The 21,686-nt window shown below is 39.0% G+C and overlaps 1 protein-coding gene across 1 annotated transcript in view; it reads right to left on the reverse strand.

Annotated features, from left to right (window-relative positions):
* Window positions 1-19,388, reverse strand: part of FAM199X (family with sequence similarity 199, X-linked) — a 31,460-nt gene extending 12,072 nt beyond the window's left edge. The window contains exons 1-2 of the mRNA XM_055563482.1: window positions 18,295-19,388; window positions 7,402-7,621 (exon numbers count right to left, since the gene is read on the reverse strand). Coding sequence (XP_055419457.1) covers window positions 7,402-7,621; window positions 18,295-18,491 — 417 coding nt within the window. The 5' untranslated portion in view covers window positions 18,492-19,388. The remainder of the gene's footprint in view (window positions 1-7,401; window positions 7,622-18,294) is intronic.
* Between the last annotated feature and the right edge of the window lie 2,298 nt (window positions 19,389-21,686).

Below are 21,686 nucleotides of genomic sequence, written 5' to 3' on the forward strand. Positions count from 1 at the left end.
AATAGAAGAAGTAATAATGAAATTGGTCTGGAAGGAAGATGAGTTAAAAAGCAGTATGGGGGCTTCCCTGGTGGTTCAGTGGTTAATAATCCTCCTGCCAATGCAGGGGACATGGGTTCAGTCCCTGGTCTGGGAAGATCCCACACGCCTTGGAGCAACCAAGGCTGTGTGCCACAACCACTGAGCCTGTGCTCTACAGCCTGAGAACCACAACTACTGAAGCCCTCGCACTGTAGAGCCTGTGCTCTGCAAGAAGAGAAGCCAATGCAATGAGAAACCTGCACACCTCAACGAAGAGTTGCTCCTGCTCGTTGCAACTAGAGAAAGCCCGCGCCCAGCAATGAAGACCTAGCGCAGCCAAAAATAAATAAGTAAATAAATATTTTAATAAAATACAGTACGGGAACAAAATAGAGGAAAGACTGGAATTAGGAAGCTCTTTTTGTGATTTGGACCTAGACTAAGATAAGCAAAAACAGAAAGAAAAATGGGAACAGATAGGGAAATTTTCAAATGAAATACAATTTATAAGACTATTTGATAACTGAATAGATAAGGATAATAATCAACTGGGGCTACCCAGGTGATGCAGCAGTAAAGAATCCACTTGCCAATGCAAGGGATTCAGGTTCGATTCCTGGGTCAGGAAGATCCCTTAGAGTAGAAAATGGCAACCCACTCCAGTATTCTTGCCTGGAAAATTCCACAGACAGAGGAGCCTCGTGGGCCATAGTCCATGCAGTTGCAGAGAGTCAAACACGACTAAGCACACGGCACACAATAGTCAAATGACCATATGTGAGACCAGAAGAAAATTGGCAACATTTCACAGTCATACAACCCATCCAGGTTAACACACAACCCTTAAAGACCTCATTTTTTTTATGGCAAGAGACCTGAAGTAATGTTATATAGATCTAGTCCAACACCTCATTTTATAAGTAAGGGAAAAATGATATCCAGGGAGGGTCATACGGTTAGTGGCAGCATCCAAATCAGGACACAAGTCCAGAACTTTCAACTATATCAGACTGTCTTGCCTTGCAGGTAGTTTGGATTGAGAGAAGAAGGCAATTTGGGGTATGGTGAGTTTGCAGTGATCATGAGAAAACCAAGTACAAATGTTCTTTGAAATTACCATTATCATTTTTCAATACAATATAAGACATGTAACAAAGCAGAGTCTTTTTTTCCCTCCATGAAAACACAGTAATTGGAAGTTGCATTACTGATTAAGGATTCAGCACCAGATAATGGGTTAGCATTAAATAATAAGGTCATTCAAGTGGAGATGTCAAGTAGCCAATTGGAGACATGGGATTACAGCTGCAGATGTACAGAAGAATTTACTGTACGGATTCCTGTGTATTTATTAGAGCAGCAATTTTCCATTTTATAACAATATATTTCAGAGTCAAAATGGTTAATAACTCTCATATTTTTCATAGACAACAATATTTTGTATATTTATATTAGAATCAGTAATTGTGGCAAGGAGAATTAAATCAAACCTCTGCCATATTTTCTGTAGCATGTAGCAAAACTTTATGAGTAAGCTCATTTCTGTATCAGCTGATGTGCAATTTCAAATTGCACCTCTAGGTTTCAAGCATGACAGCTGTATTACTCACTTTCTAAATTTTCTATGCTTTCCTGCTCAACAATAAAATAATTTCTCAAGCTCTAAGACTAGTCAAATATATCTTTAACAATAAAAGGACTGTAAGCAAAGAAAACTAAGTGCAAGGCAAAATGCTTTGATGCAACTTCAAATGCTAAGATGCTTTTCATTCTAAGGTTAAAATCCTGCCTTATCAGGTAGTTAGCATTTCTCTTCCGAGAGAATCTATGAATCATTTATATTTATTTTAGTTGTAACTGAAACATCTGTTTAGAAGAAAGATTTAAACATATGTAGATTTTAATCACAACAGAGGTAATATGAATTTTTTAACTACAGTCAATGATTTTTAGCCTATATTAATCCTAACACATTAATTTGTAATTATCTTCTAGGGTAATTTACTATTCATCACTATGAGATCTCACAAAGACAAGAGAGCTTTATAAACCTTTCAGCATATTTAAACAGCAAATATCCATGGTAACAGAGTACCTACACTCCAATTTCAGAAGTGGGAAAACACATTACTAAGGCAGGCCTTAGTTTGTTTCAATGTTGTAGTCAGTCGTGTGCATTAATGGTGAGTGTTTGGGGATAGTTTTCCACTCCACTCATAAAATGAATGAAGAAGTCAGCAATTAAGATTTTAAAACGCCTGCCATTTTGCAACATTATGGATGATAAGAACTCTAAATAAGTCACATGAAATAAGCAAAAATAATAATAATTTCTCAGAATTATCAGAACTCCATCTGCTTACACTTTATTAAAAATCCTTGTAGTTGGATATTAAATACAAAGTGTGCACTTCAAAAAAATGAGACAGTGGGAAGTAGAGGAGCAAAGAATGAGAATTTGTGATTAGCAGAGGCAAAGTATTATATATAGGATGGATAAATAACAAGGTCCTACTGTATAGCACAGGGAACTATATTCAATATCCTGTGATAAACCATAATGGAAAATAATATATACATATCTGGGAGTGTGTGTGTGTATAACAGAGTCACTTTGCTGTAGAGAAGAAGTTAATACAATATTGTAATCAACTATACTTCAATAAGATTTTTTTAAATGAGGCAGTGAAGAATAAAAAGGTATAATATCTAAACAAAAATGCACACTACTTTATTATTTATAATAGAAAAAAACTGAAACAGATATGAATAGAGGAATGGTTTCATAAGTTCTGGAATATCTAGTACCAGGAATATTATGTAGTCATCAAATGAATAATTTAAATATCACAAAAAAGTTTATATGTTAAATGAAAATTTTTTATTACAGCATCTTATCCAGAAGAAAAGCAAACACTGCCCAATTCACTCTGTGAGGCAAAGTGATACAAAGGCATCACAAGAAAGGAAAACTACAGACCAGTATCTCTTATGACTACCAATGCAAAAATCTTCAACAAAATAATAGCAAACCCAATCCAGCAGCAATTTAAAAGGATTATATACCATGAGCAATTACGATTAATCCCAGGAATGCAAGGGTGAATCATTATTAGAAATCAATATACTATATCACACTAACAGAAGAGAAGAAACTGCATGATCATCTCAACAGACATGCAGAAAAAGCATGTGACAAAATCTAATACCTTTTCATATTAAAAACATAGAACTAGGAATAAAAGGGAAATGCCTCAATATGACAATAAAGAACATCTGTGAAAAACCTACAGCTAACATACTCAATAGTGAAGGACAAAGCTTCTCACCTAAGATAAGGAAAGAAACAAGGATGCCTGCTTTTGCCAGGGGTATCTAGATCTTCTCTCTTTCAACATTGTACTAGAGATCTCATCAGGGCAATTAAGCAAGGAGAAAAGTATCCAGATTGGAAAGGAAAAAACAGAACTATATATTCATAGATGACATGATCTTAAATACAGAAAACCCTAAAGAATCTATACACAAAAAATTATTAAAAATGAGTTCAGCAAAGTTGCAGGATACAAAATCAATATATGAAACACAACTGTATTTCTATACACTAGCAGTGAATAATCCAAAAAATGAAATTAAGAAAACAACTCCATTTACAACTATATTGAAAGAATAAAATGTTTAGGAATAAACTAAACCAAGGAACTAAAAGACCTAATTAAGCATAGAAAACTATTTTAAAAATCACTGAAAGAAATTAAAGAAGGCCTAAATACATTCTGGCCCATGTTTATGGACTGGAATATTTAATAATACTATTAAGATAGCAACATTCCCCAAATTGATCTACAGATTCAATGAAATCTCTATCAAAATTCAAACTTCCCTTTTTGAAGAAGTGACAACCTGATCCTAAATTTTGATAAAAAAAGAACAAAGTTGCAGAACTCATACTTTCTGATTTCAAATCTTGTTACAAAGCTAGAGTCATCAAAATATAAGGATAAGAATATCTTGCCATAGATAGATATATGAATCAGTGGAATACAATCAAGAGTCCAGAACTAAACCTATATATGTCTATGACCAATTCATTTCCACAAAGGTATCAAGATCATTAGATAAGGAAAAAATACAGTCTTTTCAACAAGTGGTGCTGGGAAAACTGGATATCTACATTCAAAAGAATGAATCTGGAACTCCTACCTTATACCATATACAAAAAGTAACTCAAAAGGATCAAAGACCTAAAATGTAGGAACTAATTAAAGCTATAAAATTCTAAAAAGGAAACAGATGAAAAAATTTGCATGATCTTGGATTAAAGGATGGTTTTAAAAATATGACATGATAAGCACAGAACTCAAGAAAATATAAATTGGAATTCTTTAAAATTTAATTTTTTGTGTATTAAAGGACACTATATCAAGCAAACAGACACAATCAAGTGAAAACACAACACACAGAATGGGAAATATTTTTGCAAATCATGTATATGATAAGGGTCTAGTAGTCATCATGTATAAAGTATTCTTACAATTCAATAATAAAAGACAACACAACTTAAAAATGGGCAAAGGATTTGAAAAGACATTTTCCCAAAGAAGATATACAAATAGTCAGTAAGCTAAGAAAAGATGCTCAACATCATTAGTAATTAGGGAAATGAAAATCAAAATCACAATGATATACCAACCTTACATATAGTAGGATGGCTGTAATAAAAAAAGACAGACAATGTAAAGTGTTGGAAAGGAAGTGGAGAAACTGGAATTTTCATGTATTGCTAGTAGAAATGTAAAATGGTACAGCCACTTTGGGAAACATTTTGGCAGTTTCCCAAAAAAGTGAACATAAAGTTATCACATGACCCAGCAACTCCCAATTGTATTTTCAAGAGAATTAAAAATAAAAATCCATATGAAAACTTATACCTGAATGTTCATAGTAGTATTATTCATAAATAGCTCCAAAGTGGAAATAATCCCTCAGTTGATGATGAATTAAACAAAAAGTGATGTATCCATAAAATGGAATATTCAGTCATAGAAAGAAACTGCTATGGACTAGATGCTTGTCACCCCCTAAATCCGTATCTTGAAGCCCTAATCCTCAATGTGATATTGAAGATGGGGCTTTGGGAGGTAATTAAATTTATAAGACATCACGAGAGTGGAGCCCTTGTGATGGGATTGGTGACCTTATAAGGGAACAAAAAGAGGATATTGCAGAAGACAGCATCTGCAAGCCAAGAAGAGTGTGCTCACCAGAACCTGTCCATGATGGCATTCTGATCTTGGACTTTCAGATTCCAGAACCATGAGTGTTTGTTTTTTAACCCACCCAGTCAATGATATTTGTTACAGGAGCCTGAACTGACCTAAGACAGGAATGAAATATACTCTTATGTGCTATATAACATGGATGAACTTTGAAAACAGTGAAAGACCACAGACACAAAAGGCCACATATTACACGCTGCTGCTAAGTCATTTCAGTCGTGTCCAACTTTGTGCGACCCCATAGACGGCAGCCCACCGGCTCCCCCATCCCTGGGATTCTCCAGGCAAGAACACTGGAGTGGGTTGCCATTTCCTTCTCCAATGCATGAAAGTGAAAAGTGAAAAAGTTGCTCAGTCGTGTCTGATTCCTAGCAACCCCATGGATGGCAGCCCACCAGGCTCCTCCGTCCATGGGATTTTCCATGAGTACATTTATATTAAATGTCCAGACAGGTAAATCCATAGAGAAAGTAAAAGAGTGGTTGCCAGGTGACAGGGGGAAATTAGGACTATCCACTAACAGGTATGGGTTTCTTTTGGAGTAATGTAAATATCCTGGACTTAGATATGGTGGTGGTTTCACAACATTGTGAATATATTAAAATTTCTGAATTATAGAGTTATTAAAATGGTACCTTTTATCTCAATTTTTAACATGTTTTATCCAAATCATATATATAACTGGAGAAGGCAATGGCACCCCACTCCAGTACTCTTGCCTGGAAAATCCCATGGACGGAGGAGCCTGGTAGGTTGCAGTCCATGGGGTCGCTAAGAGTCGGACACGACTGAGCGACTTCACTTTCACTTTTCACTTTCATGCATTGGAGAAGGAAATGGCAACCCACTCCAGTGTTCTTGCCTGGAGAATCCCAGGGACGGCAGAGCCTGGTGGGCTGCCGTCTCTGGGGTCGCACAGAGTCGGACACGACTGAGGTGACCTAGCAGCAGCAGCAGCAGCAGATTATTTCTTCCTCTTTAAAAACCTCTTATTTTTCAGCATAGTATTGTTTATAACTAGAAAAAAACTGAAATCAACCTAAATATTCATTATTAGGGAAATGATTAAATTATGCTTCAGTTATTGAAAAGAATGAGATAAAGTAGCTGAAACAGCAGAGGTGACCAGGGATCAAACCTGTGCCCCCTGCAGTGGAAGCACAGAGTCTTAACAGCTGGACTGCTAGGGAAGTCCCTTTGTGTGCCTTTTTAACACTGTGCAAACATACTGTATCTGTATAAGCTCTTAATGGTGGTAACCACAGCAGAGTTGGACTTGGAGACTTATTTTTAATTTTATGCCATTCGGTATTATTTTATATTTTAATAAAAATTTTTTGAAATAAAATGTTTGATTCCTCTTTTGTACAACAATTTCAAGTATCTAGAAGGCGATATTCAAGCAAACACTGAATATAACAGTTGCTGTATGCAAGGAAAGCTTCTTCAAATGTTATTGTCTTTTTTGTTGTTGTTATTCTCTTTTACAGTCAGAAAATGGATGTTGCAATAACATGATCTACATTTTCTGAAGGACTGTTTGGAAATGCTGCCTCATAATGACAGTAATTTGCTACAAAGCCATTTTTTTGTGTTATAATGTGCCACAGAAGAAAAAACACTGTTAGGTGGAAAACATCTCTACATATGAAGAGAATACAAAATGAGAAATTATATTCCTGACAACAATGAAAAATTATGTATTATGGAGTGGTTTGTGATCTTATATATAATGTGACCCTGGTGTAAAATTATTATACCTATAAGGACATGAAGGCCATTTATTACTAAAGAGAAAATTTGCTTGGATTAATGCATAGAAAGGTACTGATGATATATATATTAACAGGAACATTATACAAGTACTAAATTACATAAAAATGTACAAAAGGTTACCTGCAGCATGAGAAGCCTAAAAGGTACATTAGTAAAAATAAAGGATACATATTTCTTCTAATTCTTAATGCTGTCATAGAATCTTTAGGACTGAACAAAAATTGGGAGAAATTTACTTTGAGGTAGAAATGAAAATACCCGAAACAGAAATTCATACTTCTACTTATGGAGTAATAATGGCAATATAAGAAAAAAAAAAACCTACCTGCCATTCAAATTCGCTATCTGACCAATCCCAGTATGTGCTAATAGAAGAAGAGACATCACTGCAGACACTCCCTTCAGGAAATAAATCAAAAGACGTGAACTCTTGATCATCTAATAGGGAATAGCAATCATCTTGATCTCCAACAGAAACGGATGAAAACAGTTCTTCACTGCATTCTGAGCTGGCCACACTTGTTCCACAGGAAGTTAAGTTCCACCTTAAAAACGACACAAAGTCAATCACAACAGAAACTACAGAATCCATACAATTTTTTTTTCCACTGATAGATTTATTTTTTTTTAATTTTATTTTATTTTTAAACTTTACAAAATTGTATTAGTTTTGCCAAATATCAAAATGAATCCGCCACAGGTATACATGTGTTCCCCATCCTGACATACAATTTTTTAAGATACAAACAGTTCAGTTCAGTCGCTCAGTTGTGTCCGACTCTTTGCGACCCCATGGACTGTAGCATGCCAGGCTTCCCTGTCCATCACCAACTCCCAGAGCTACAAACAAGATATATTTATTACATTTATGAGGAATATGAGCATATTTCTAGATACAATATACGATAATTATTTTCAAAAGAGCTCTTGTAAAGATATATAGTAAAATATTTATGAATGAGTATGTCTGGAACCTATCTCAAAATTATATGGAAGGGATTGAGGAATGAGTGCATGTTCAGTTGCTTCAGTCGTCTGACTCTGTGTAATCTTATGGACTGTAGTCTGTCAGGTTCCTCTGTCCATGGGATTCTCCAGGCAAGAATACTGGAGTGGGTTGCCATGCCCTCCTCCAGGAGATCTTCCTGACCCAGGGATAGAACTTGCATCTCTTAGGTCTTCTGCATTTGTAGGTGGGTTCTTTACCACTAGCGCCACAGATAGGGGCATAGATAAAAGTACGCTGCCGTATGTAATTACTGAAGCTGCATGATAGGCATATGGGGTTCATTACACTATTCTCTACTTTCACATCTGACTGGAGCCAGAATGAATTCTAATTCTTGCTCTGTCATTTGCCTGCTGTTTGATCTGAAACAAAACAAATCTTTGCCAAGCCTGGGTCATCATATTTAAAATGCAGTTACTATGAACATTATATGACAATGCATACAGAGCACTCAGTGGATATAAAATGTGCTCAATACATGGCAGCTATTATTATTTTTTTTTAATTATTGGTTTTAGGTTGTGCTGGATCTTTGTTGCTGTGCCCATGTTTTCTCTAGTTGCTGCAAGTGGGGGCTACTTCTCCAGTTGTGGTGCATGGGTTTCTTATTGTGGTGGCTTCTCTTGTTGTGGAATATAGGCTCTAGGGTGCAGGCTGAATAGTTGTGGTGCACAGGCTTAGTTGTTCTGTGGCAGGTGGATTCTTAACCACTATGGACGACCAGAGAAATCCACAGCTATTATTATTAAAGGAAGAGGGCAGTCAGTGCAGGGCAGAGAAAAGTACCAACACAGTATACAGGCAGAAGCTCAAAGTGTTTCTTATATTTAAGTAACTTTTAAAAATTATTGCAAATATGTAAGAATAAGAAAGGAGTCATGAATAAGATTAAAATGACCAATAATTCCACTAATTAGCAATAACTGATCCATAATATTTTGGTACTTTTTTCTACATGCATATGTATATTTTTACGGAATCAGTGTTTTGTGTGTGTATAGGTATTAGTGCCCTATTTATTTTCACTTAACATTATATACTGAACATTTACCCAGCTATATTACTTGAAAACATTTTAATGCCTATATAAATAGTCCATTGATTAAACATAATTTATTAAACATTATCCTTCAATAACAGGTACTTAGCTGTTCAAAATTCCATTTTTTGGTATTACAAATAATACTGAGATGAAACCTTTTTGTTTATAATTATTTATCCAAATATATAATCTCTTAGGGTAAGTAACTTGAAAGGAAATTACTAAATCAAACAATATGAACACTTCTAAGGGTGATAGTATACTTAGCCAAGTACCTTTCTGAAACGTTACATAAATTTACACTCCCTGCTGCTGCTGCTGCTAAGTTGCTTCAGTCGTGTCCGACTCTGTGCAACCCCATAGATGGCAGCCCATCAAGCTCTGCCATCCCTGGGATTCTCCAGGCAAGAACACTGGAGTGGGTTGCCATTTCCTTCTCCAATGCATGAAAGTGAAAGTGAAGATGCTCAGTCGACTCTTAGCGACCCCATGGGCCGCAGCCTACCAGGCCCCTCTGTCCATGGGATTTTCCAGGCAAGAGTACTGGAGTGGGGTGCCACTGCCTTCTCCGTTACACTCCCTAAAGCAGTCTATAAAAGTGTTCATTTCACAACCTTAATAGCACTGAAATTTTCATTTTTAAAATTTTACCTAGCTGATAGGAGAAAAACTTTTTTATATCAATTTTTATTTCTTTGACTACTGTCAAGAACAAAATTAAAAATATTTATTAGCTATTTTACTACAGCATTTTACAATGTGTTAGTATTTTTCTTGTTGATTTTGTTAAGAGTTCTTTATATAGTAAGGATATTAATATTTTGTCTGTATTATTTGTATGCAGGTCAAGAAGCAACAGTTAGAACTGGACATGGAAAAATGGACTGGTTCCAAATTGGTAAAGGAGTACGTAAGGCTGTATCCTGTCACCCTGTATTTAACTTACATGCAGAGTACATCATGCGAAATGCTGGGCTGGATGAAGCACAAGCTGGAAACAAGACTGCTGGGGGAAACATCAATAACCTCAGATATGCAGATGACACCACCCTTATGGCAGAAAGCAAAGAGGAACTAAAGAGCCTCTTGATGAAAGTGAAAGAAGAGAGTGAAAAAGCTGGCTTAAAACTCAACATTCAAAAAACTAAGATCATGGCATCTGGTCCCATCACTTCATGGCAAATACATGGGGAAACAATGGAAAAGTGACAGACTTTATTTTGGGGGGCTCCAAATTCACTGCAGTTGGTGACTGAAGCCATGAAATAAAAAGACGTTTGCTCCTTGGAAGAAAAGCTATGACCAACCTAGACAGTGTAGTAAAAAGCAGAGACATTACTTTACCAACCAAGGTCCATATAGTTAAACATTACTTTACCAACCAAGGTCCATATAGTTAAAATTATGCTTTTTCCAGTAGTCCTGTATGCATGTGAGAGTTTGACCATAAAGAAAGCTAATCACCAAAGAATTGACACTTTTGAACTGTGGTACTGGAGAAGACTCTTGAGAGTCCCTTGGACTGCCAAGAGATCAAGCCAGTCAATCCTAAAGGAAATCAATCCTGAATATTCATTGGAAGGACTGACGCTGAAACTCCAATACTCTGGCCACCTGATACGTAGATTCATTAGAAAAGACCCTAATGCTGAGAAAGATTGTAGTCAGGAGAAGAAGGGGATGACAGAGGACTAGATAGTTGGATGGCATCACTGACTGAATGGACATGAGCTTGAGCAAGCTCCAGGAGATGAAGGACAGGTATGCCTGGCATGCTGCAGTCCATGGGGTCTCAAAGAGTTGGACACTATCGAGCAACTGAACAACAAGTGTATTACCTGTTGCAGAGTTATGCATTTTTATTTTTTTTTTTTTTGGTCTTGAAACCTACAAATCTGTTTTCTTTTATAAATTTCCACTAGCTTTGTATTATTGAGATAATCTTCATTGCTTTGGCAGTAGCCTAGGAAATTAATCCTTAGGATATGAGTTAGTATATCTGATACTAATCAGGTACTGAAATAATGACTTCCTGAAGAATAGCCTATTACTTACCTATTATTGGAGAAGGCGATGGCACCCCACTCCAGTACTCTTGCCTGGAAAATCCCACGGATGGCAGAGCCTGGTGGGCTGCAGGCCATGGGGTGGCTAAGAGTTGGACACGACTGAGTGACTTCACTCTTACTTTTCACTTTCATGCATTGGAGAAGGAAATGGAAACACACTCCAGTGTTCTTGCCTGGAGAATCCCAGGGACGGGGGAGCCTGGTGGGCTGCCGTCTATGGGGTCGCACAGAGTCGGACATAACTGAAGTGACTTAGCAGCAGCAGTACCTATTATTAGGTTGTTTCTCATCCTTCATTAAATCCACGTTTTTTCTTGAATTATGTATTCATTTTTTAATTTCCCCTCTTATTTTACATAGCTAATCTTAATTCCAAAGTTCTTGATTTATAAAATTTGGGCAACCTGACAATTTTATGGCACCTTTTCCTTTGTGATAAAGGCAGAGTATTTTAAAGCACTGAAACATACACAACATAAAACACTGAAACACACACGCTAACCTAGTATAGTTCCATAATATAAAAGCAGATGTCTAAAAACTTTTATAAATAGGCAAAAACTCAAAATTCATCTAAGAATCCTAGAATACCTTTTAATATTACCTAGCTTTATCACACGCTTGCTAGGTAAGCAGTATACGCATTTTTAAAAAAGATCAACAAACCTGGTAGAATTAACCTAATTGCTTCAGTCATGCAATAGGACAATAAAAAGCCTTGAATGGCAATTACAAGTTCTGTCCTTTCACACACTCAGCAGACATTTAGTTAGTCAGTATCTTCAAAGCGCCAAGCACTGTGTCATGTACTAGGAAAAGCTGTTAGGTAATTGTTTTAATAGGCATTTCTTCTCAGCTTCAAAAATTTAGTAGAAATGTGTTTTTTTTTTTTTTCATGAGTAATGATGACTCTCTTTTTTAAAAAAAAACTATGCCATATTTAATAATTGAAACATTAGGTCACTGACAAGGGAGTCTGGAATTTGCTTGATTTTGTGCTCTTACCTTACGGCAAAATCAGGATGTTCCTCAGTTTTTCAGATCTGTAACTTTTAATAGATATTACAAAGTTCTGGGTATTCTTAGAAGCCTTAGCTCCTTGTTCTTTTCTTTTTTTAATTAACAACAAGGAAACTGATCTCATACTTGAAAGTCATTTACAAAACGGAAAAACAGCACTTCAAGTTTTCAAAAAATTCTCTTATCTTCTAATATGCAAATATTATTATTGTTGTTTTAAAACAATGTAGATAAAAACCAAGTAGGAAGTACTTTCATCCACTGCCAGTGGGAGTGTTATATTGGCACTGACATAATCTGTATATATAGATTTGGTACATATATGTATAAAACATTTTGGTAGTGTATATATAAAGAGATTTAAAAAGGTTCATTCCTTTGGACTCAGTAATTGCTTTGCTAAGAATCTATCCCTTTTCCCAAATAGAAATTTGGAAAAGAAGATGTATATACAAACTTGTCCAAATATTATAATAGCAAATAAAAAAGGGGGGAGACAAACGCTCCCAAAACATTGGGAATAATTAAATGAGTATATTTTATAATCATTAAAATCATATTTTCAGACCATTTATTGGAAAATAAAATACAAGTGCAAATAACCTGGTCACAAATTATATATATAGCTCGATCCTGGTTTTTAAAATTATATGTGTACAAAAAAATAATAACATTAAAAGTAACAACAGGGAATTCTCTGATAGTCCAGTGGTTAGGACTTGGTGCTCCCATTCCAGTGGCCCAGGTTCAATCTCTGGTCAGGGAACTAAGATCCTGCAAGCCTCATGGTACAGCCAAAAAAGGTAACATCATCAAAATGTTGACACCTGTTATCTGTGGTGAAAAGGATTATAAGTAGTCTTTATGGTTTTGTATATATGCCCACAATTTTTTCTAATGAGCTTTTAAAATAGAAATTTAAGTGATGCTTTTAGACAGTTCTGTTGGCTTCAAACATGTAACGCAAGAGCACCATGTATGTGCGCTCAGCACTGAACTCTTCAAACTTACAAAGCCCTTAAATCTTATTCCACTAAGAGAAAACTACCTAACACTAAGATCCTAGCCACAACCATGCAATTATTTACAAAGGACACTCTCTCCATATCTCAGAAGAAAAATGTTGAAAAGAATCCATGAAATGGGGTTTAACTCAGTAACTAGGCTTACTGCCAAAATTTTAATTAAAAAAAAAAAAAGCCAAGAAGACTTATCCGCAAGGCATTTCAGCAATAATATACAGATGAAGGGCTTTCAATGGCATTTTTGTAAAATTAAGAAAAGTACATGCATCATATACATTCTTCTGAAGCCCTTCTCAGGAAGACCTAACCATTACCTCTGAGAATAAGAATCCAATGAGCACTGTGGAATCAAGTCCTACTGTCAATGATGAAAAGTCATTCCAAAGCCATCCTTTCTCAGTTAACAATCCCCTATCATCACGTGTATTCATCTCGGACGCCCTGCTAGAATTCCCATACAGCCACCTTGACGTCTGCTACTCTCTGGAGCCCAAAAGGCCATCAGGGTCCCAAGTTAGAACAGATGACACAACCCCCTACTCGGCTCATTCAAATTTCCAACTTTCATCCCAGCGACTTCAATTGTCTTGGGATCCTTACCCATCCTCTTACCCCCTCTATAGTTTGGGAGGTAAACAACATTCCATGATATTTCTAAGGCTAATTCTTCCATTTAGCCTTCTGAGTTAATCCCATCCATCTCCTTGTCATCCCACCTGCTCTAGTATTTTTGATTTCTCCTTTTCCTGTGGGCTTCTTCTAAGGAGCTAACATATCTATTCTTCGAAAATAAACACTAGACAAGGCAGAAAGCAAAGAAACTTTCACTTTTTTTCCAAATTATCATCACATCTCCCTTTCCTTTCCCTGTTAAATTTATTGAAAAGTTTCTTCTATTCTTTCAACCTTTGTAACCCACAGTTCCACTCCTATTGCACTACTGAAATTGCTGTTCTGATTACTCCCCAATCTACATTTCTAACCTGGGTAGTTCTCAAAAGCCTTATCCCCATCCTCAATTTGTTGCAACAAATCCCTAAATAAAATTATTCCTGCCTCTGTAACATATCACTTCTTGAAATGTGGTTCTCCCACCTATAACTCACAGCTCTTCTGCACTTCCAATTTTCTAACAAGACAGGAAAACTGTGGGTGGAACAAAAGGCACCCGGTAGTCTTGGGCTTTTTCTAGTTAATGGGGCTAGAAATGGGGCTCTGAAATCACAGAACTGAGTAACTAACTGCTGTATACAATACGTAGTTCATTTTGTATCCTGCCAATAGGGTGTAGCAAAGTGAGACACTGTCCTCCCACATGCTTTTCACAATTGTTCAATGTCAAAGTACTGATGTACTCCTGAAAGAGGAAGAGATAAACACACTGAGTAGTTCATATTAACCTCCTTCATCTCACAATTATAGGATCTACCAATATTGCTGTAATTTTTTCAATTTGCTAAAGGATATCCTTCATTTGATGACAATGGAAGTACAGTGGACAAAGGCTGAAAGAAAATCCAGTTACATCAGAAAAATTCTATCCTCCAAACCAAAAAAAAAGCCTTAAAAACTATATACATATATATTTCATATTGACATTTCAATTAAAAAATGTTTTTTGGCTTACTGAAATTTATTTTATTCTCCCCAAATTCCAGACAAATCCAACTTGGTCATAAAATCCTAAAAGATACTCCTAGGAAAGTGAATTCTCAGGAAGTTGGCTATGTTCATGTAGTTTATTTTCCAGTGAACCTAGACCAGTGACACACCAATATAAGTGACAGGTGACTCTAAACACAACAAACATTCAAACTTAGGGATCGTAAGTAATAGTGCCTTGGCCCTCTTGGTTAATGAAGACTGCATAGATACCCCAGAGTCCAGTAAATGAGTGGGCACAAAACTGTCATCATCACAAGGCCCTTATCAATAGCATTATCTAAACAATCTCCACAGTTTTGTTATCAGGTAACAGTGAAGATGCAAGATAAAGGTAAATCAATTATCTACCCACTGACAAGCTTTCTGTTTTTAATGGGACTTATTTTATAATGATTAAACCCAAGACATGGCTTCCCTGGTGGCTCAAACAGTAAAGACTCCACCTGCAATATGGGAGACCTGGGTTCGTTCCCTGGGTTGGGAAGATCCCCTGGAGGAGGGCATGGCAACTCACTCCAGTATTCCTGGCTGGAGAACGCCCATGGACAGAGAAGCCTGGCAGGTTATGGTCCATGGAGTCTCAGACAGTTGGACATGACTGAGCAACTAAGCACACAGCAAACCCAAGACATAATATCAGTGCTCAACTATTCAGATCTGATTGTTGGATTGTTCCTTGAATTGATGAATAACGTGCTGTGAAGAAAAAAAGTGACCCATATGATTCTGAAATAAAAGAACTCCTTAAACTAAACTTTGCCCACATATATGATTTAGCTGTTTGCTTCTCCCTGAAAAGAAATGACTGGAAGCTTATGGTCCTCTCAAATGCCACCCTGAGGAGGGGATAAGAAGGCAGAACATTCCAGAAGGAAAAAAGATTTAAAAAGCAAGGTAGCCTGGGGCAGAAACATCACCTGCTCTAAGAATTGCTAATTCTACTTTCCCTAAACTCAGCTGAGAAGAGTGCAGAGCAAGATACACTAGACCTGCTGCTACCATTCCAAGCCCTGTGAAAAGGAGTTGTTGTTGTTTAGTCGCTAAGTCCTGTCAGACTCTTCATGACCCCCTGGACTGTAGCCCGCCAGATTCCTCTGTCCATTGGAGTTCCCAGGTAGGAATACTGGAGCTGGTTGCCATTTCCTTCTCCAGGGGATCTTCCCGACCCAGAAATTGAACCCGTGTCTCCTGGCATTGGCAGGTGGGTTGTTTACTGCTGAGCCACCAGGGAAGCCCAGAGTAGGAGAAGGGGTATTGAAAAACAGGCAGTAACTAGAAAAAAATAATGCTGACTTGGAAAAACTGGGGTTGAACAAGAACCTCCCCCCTCTATCTTCATCACCTCATTCTGGAAAACAACCTTGACCTTACCAAGGTCTGATAGACAAGGGGGAGAAAAACAAGGAGAAAATGGGGAGGAGGAGAAGGAACAGAACAGAACAATCTGTAAGAAATGTTATTATTCACCGTTCTTCACTCCCCAACACCTCCACACATTTTGGGAGCACTTAACCCCTATCCCCACTCCCCTGCCCTCATCATTAGAGCAGGCTAATCCTGAGATCATTTAACTTTCCTGTGTATATGATTTACTCCAATGCGGCAAAACTTAAATATCAAATATGTGCACAAGTATTTTTATTTTCCAATGCAAACAATTCTAAGCACACTTGATTTCATAAATGTTACATTCATAGTAACATTTAGTCACATCCTGGGCTTCTGTGAGTTAGTCTAAGAAACTAACAACCATTTATAACAGTGCAGCCATTAGCTCTGTTCCAAGTTTCATCACTGTCTCCAAAGGAGTAATCCTGGCTTTGCCAAACTCGGTTTTATGACCTTGAACTCAGTCTTTTCTCTCTAGGCCCCGGTTTCTTCATTTTTTATAACCAGGATTTGGAACAGTTAAAACAAACTTACCATGACTTTCTTTTCAAATGTATTACAGTGATGAGCTTCATCATTATTTAACTGTAACACCTTGTTTTCAGACTATAACTTTCTTTTAGGTAACAAATGTATTTTATACATTCCTGGTACTCAGTAGAAGCTCAGCAACTCTGTAGACTGATTTAAGGGATTGGTGGGGGAAGCATGCAAAAGGTATTAGAATGTGGAAGGATTTGTTTGTGCTCATATTGTAAAATGGACCAGAAATCAGAACTAGAGGCCTTTGCCTTAATTCAGCTCCAGTATTTTCCATAGCTGAATCTCTCTCTCCTTCCCTCCTCCCTTGCCTCTCCTCCTCCTCCCTTTTTCTCCACACACCTTCCCCAGCCTGTTTGTGTGCCCCTATACAGGCTTCCCTGGTGGCTCAGCAGTAAAGAACATGCCTGCCAATGCAGAGACTTAAAGAGACTCAGGTTCGATCCCTGGGTCGGAAAGATTCCCTGGAGGAGGGCATGGCGACCCACTCCAGTATTCTTGCCTGGAGAATCCCATGGATAGAGGAGCCTGGTGGGCTATGGTCCATGCAGTAGCGAAGAGTGACATGAGCGATTGAGCCTGCACATACACGAATACATATAATATGCACCTATGTTATAGGTTGGGGCTGTGTGTAAAACATCTTCAAATTCCCCACATTTGATATAACACAAATGTCTGCATGATAGAATTCTCCAGAACACTCTACCTTCTAATAAAACTAGTTACAGGATGCACCCTCTCAAGAAATTTGTATAAGCAAGCTCATCCTACGCTTCGCTCCATCCCTCCACTGGCGGAGCAAACCAAAGGATGTGCTTCAGGAAAGAATCTTCCAGATTTAAGCTTATACATTTTGGCAGGGCCTAAAGTGCTAGGGCAAAGAGTTCACAGAGAAAGGAAAAAAAGAGAATCATCTGGTTTTCTAGAGCTTCACTAAAAAATGGGAGGCGGGTTGGAGGTTGGAAACAGTGCTATAAGACATTTAAAAAATAGAGAGGAAGATTCTAGCTTTTAAAGTGCCACCTTTCAAAACGTCGACTGATTTTGATTTTGAGCCATCCGAAATCCTCTCTATAGCATACCGGAATTGGAAGGGGTTAAACTTTTGCGGGTGGATGGAAACAGGGAAGCATCTAAAAATCAAGGGTGGGGGTTTGGGATTCGCAGGGTACAGATGGGGCAGGAGGGGGAAGGGAAGAGTAGCTGGGTCAGAAGATGAATGGGGTGGGGGAAGAGAGTAAAATGCCGGCCAAAAGGAAAATCGGAGGGAAGGGGTGCAATAGGGAGGGGGAGAGGGAAGGAGCCCGGGAATGAGAGCTGGGTGGAGAAAGGTGGGGGAGGGGGCAACTGGACGCACAGCCCCTAGGCCGAGGGCCAGGATCGGGGGGAGCCGGCGTTGTCCGACTGGAGGCAGGGGTGCGGTAAATTTGCTCCTGCCCTCAGCAGAGGATTGTACCTGTTGGTGTGGAAGCGGTGGAGCGGGTCCGTGCGATGGCAAGACGAGAGCTGGCAGCCAAAATCGCTGATGTCCAGGCAGCCCGGCTCCTCGCTCGGGCAGGTGCCCACCCCACGAGGGGGTCCCAGAAGCGGGAAGGGCTCCTCGGGAGTTAGAAACTTCTCGTATGAAGTGGTGGCTGACGCCTCGTCGGACATGGCTGGAGATGGCCTGGCTCGGACTCCCCACTCCGGCCCGGGGCTGCTCCCGCGCCTGCCCCTGCCCCCACTCTAACCTGTCCGCGGCCCACTGCTGCCCGGGGAGCGCCTGGTGGCTCGCAGGGGCTGCTCCAGGCCACCCAATCAGCGCCTCAGTGGCTTCTGCAGCCACCTCAACTGTCGTCGCGGCTGCCCGACCTAGCCCAGCGTAGCGCCGCCGCCGCTGCCACCCGGCCCGCCCACCGCGCTCGCCACTCGCGACTGCAGCAGTCTGCCAGGCGCCCGCAGGGAGGGGAAGGGCGGCGGGAAGCCGCTCCCTGTGCCCCCTGCTGGCGCGGAGGAGGAACTGAATCTCCGCCCGCCGCAGCCCGCGCCGCCGGCTCCGCCCCGCCCCGCCCCGCCCTTCGCGCGTCGAATCAGGGATTCCAGGAGCTGTAAGAGTCCGACGCTTCAGGCCAACCTCCTCCTCCACTTTCTCACCCTCGGCGGATTACTAAGCAGCAAGCCGCAGTCCCAAGAAAAGGGACTTGGCCAAGGTCACACTACGGGTGCGTGAGAAAGAATCCAGAGGCTTTGGTTCCCAGCACAGTCGATCACCCTGTCCCAATTCAACAAGTATTTATTGAACTCCTGCAGTGTGTGTGCCCAGCACTGTGCAATGGGCTGCAGGGGAAGAGGGCCAAGTAGGAAAAAAATAGTCCCTGCTTCTCTCTTGATCGCCTAACCCCGAGAACTCTTCGCAACAGCCGGCGGGCTTCTTAGAGTTGCCGGGCACGTAATGCTCTTTTGTGCTCTGTGTTCTTGCTCGCATTATGCATTCTGCTTGGAAAACCCTGCTTTTTCTCCACTGGTAATCCTTAAAGCCCCAGCTCAAATGTTACCTCCTCTGTGAAGCCTTCCCTGACTCCCAAATGAGACTTAGGCATTCCTACTCCTGTAGAAGATATAATACATTATGGCGCTAAACGTCTTGAACTTGATAAATCAGCTTATTAGGTGTCACATGCTTTTCTTTCTTCCTTCCTCCTTCTCGTCTCTCTCATTTCTAGACAGTAGTTCCAGATCTTGGGAGTGTAAAATTTTTAAAAATAGTCGAAGGAAAACACAAGGTTACCGATTACTTATTTTGCCAAAGACAATTTTTAAAAGTACCTACTATTTTACAAAAGGAAGTACATTTTAATATAAAATGATAAGGCCATAATCTCTCAATTAAAAAAACATTAAATATATTTAGCTTTATGGAAAAACATTGCAATGATCCTTGAGGGAAATGTAGAAGTAGATGGAAAAGAGAGGAACAGTAAAAGAATGCAGGAGGACGGGAAGGAGAAAGGGGGTTGGGAGAAGTGGGGAGTTGTCACATGAGCCCCAAACAGTGTCTTGTCCTACCAACTCCTCAACCGCTCCTTAAAATTTAATGTCTTGCTTCAGTTATTTGGCTACCCTACTGTTGAGTATATCTTCTTTCACTCAATTTAGAGATCAAAGAACAGTAGTGATCTATGATGGAGAACTATGGTCTCCAATGCACCCATTTTCAGGGGCCTGGACTACTGAGACAGAACGGCCCATACCTTAGTCCTCACTAACAAGAGACTTGATTGTCCAATTGAAGCAGGAGTCAAGTGCTGCATTATAATGCAGGTACTCAGGTAATAGTACCAGAACGTATTAGTAAGAAGCTAACAAAATAGTCTCATTTAAACATATATTTATTTACACATACTATAATAGGGCAGTGTTTTTCAAACTGGAATCCAATGACAGAGTCTGAGTTTTTCTACAAGTATGTTTTACATTCAGTTTTAGGCATATTCTGGAGTATCTGGATGACTGAATGGTAACAGCTGCCACATAATTAGGACGTGTATTTGAGTCTGTTTTTAAAACCAAGTTGGCACAAAGTAATACTACTTTGTCATGAGCTAGTGAGAAAAGAAATGAAGTGACCCTCCTCCTTCAAGGCTTACTGTACAACTGAAAATTTTTGTCATTTGAAAGTAGAAAGTGATGGGAAAGGAGAGTCCTCACAAGACACACATACAAGCATGCTGAAAATCAAGAGTGCACACAGGCCAGCCGGTAGTATGCTCAGTTTCTAAGGGCAGTTTTGTCTCAGCAAATATCATGTAACACATTAAATGAACATTTTCAAAATTTGTGCATAATTGGTAAATTGAATTTGTATAAGAGCTTTATGAACAGCAGAGTTCATATTTAGTTTTGTTTATATTTAGGAAATTGTAGTATAAAATTAATATAAATGATTGGCTCTGAGAAAGTTTTTGAGTTCCCTTACATATATTTTTCAGTTGAGAAACAGTGATAGAAATAATGACAGCAGCACATAGAGTATGTGCACTATGTGTATAATGTTTACTTAAATATATGATCTAGGAGTTGATGACTGTTGTGCATCCTTCCTTCTTGCTTCACTTCAATTTTCTTGGTTAGTTCCTTGGGGGTACCTAGTCTGAATGCATTTACCCAATTCATCCTTCCCTACCATTATAATGAAATAGAATAATTCTGATATGTATATATTAGTTCCCTACATTCTTTGAGGGTCTGGGCCTGGAAGGCAACCCTGGAGTGCTCTACCTTCCTCAGGTGCATAACTCAGTACCCAGAGAGATGATGGACTGCAAGAGGGCTGTGAAGAGACTGAACAGGATCGAGAATTGCCAAACAATCTTTATCATTTTGGTTACTATTGGATAGAAATATATTGAATTTGACACAGTGATCTGTGATCTAATCTTTATAATTTTTTCATGTGACTGATGGATGCAAATTATAAGTGTGTATATATCTATGTCTATACCTAGATATATGAGATGTGCTGTGCTATGCTTAGTTGCTCAGTCATGTCCAATTCTTTGTGATTGTAACCTACCAGGCTCCTCTGTCCATGGGAATTCTCCAGGCAAGAATATCAGAGTGGGTCACCATGCCCTCCACCAGGGGATCTTCCCAACCCAAGGACTGAACTCAGGTCTCCCACATTGCAGGCGGATTCTTTACCATCTGAGCCACCAGGGAAGCCCAAGAATACTGAAGTGGGTAGCCTATCTCTTCTCCAAGGTATCTTCCCAACCCAGGAATCCAACTAGGGTCTCCTGCATTACAGGCAGATTCTTTATCAGCTGAGCTACCAGGGAAGCCCCAGATATATTAGATTTTATATATATT

This window comes from Bubalus kerabau, chromosome X (genome assembly GCF_029407905.1).
Source record: "Bubalus kerabau isolate K-KA32 ecotype Philippines breed swamp buffalo chromosome X, PCC_UOA_SB_1v2, whole genome shotgun sequence".
In the NCBI taxonomy this organism is placed as follows: domain Eukaryota; kingdom Metazoa; phylum Chordata; class Mammalia; order Artiodactyla; family Bovidae; genus Bubalus; species Bubalus kerabau.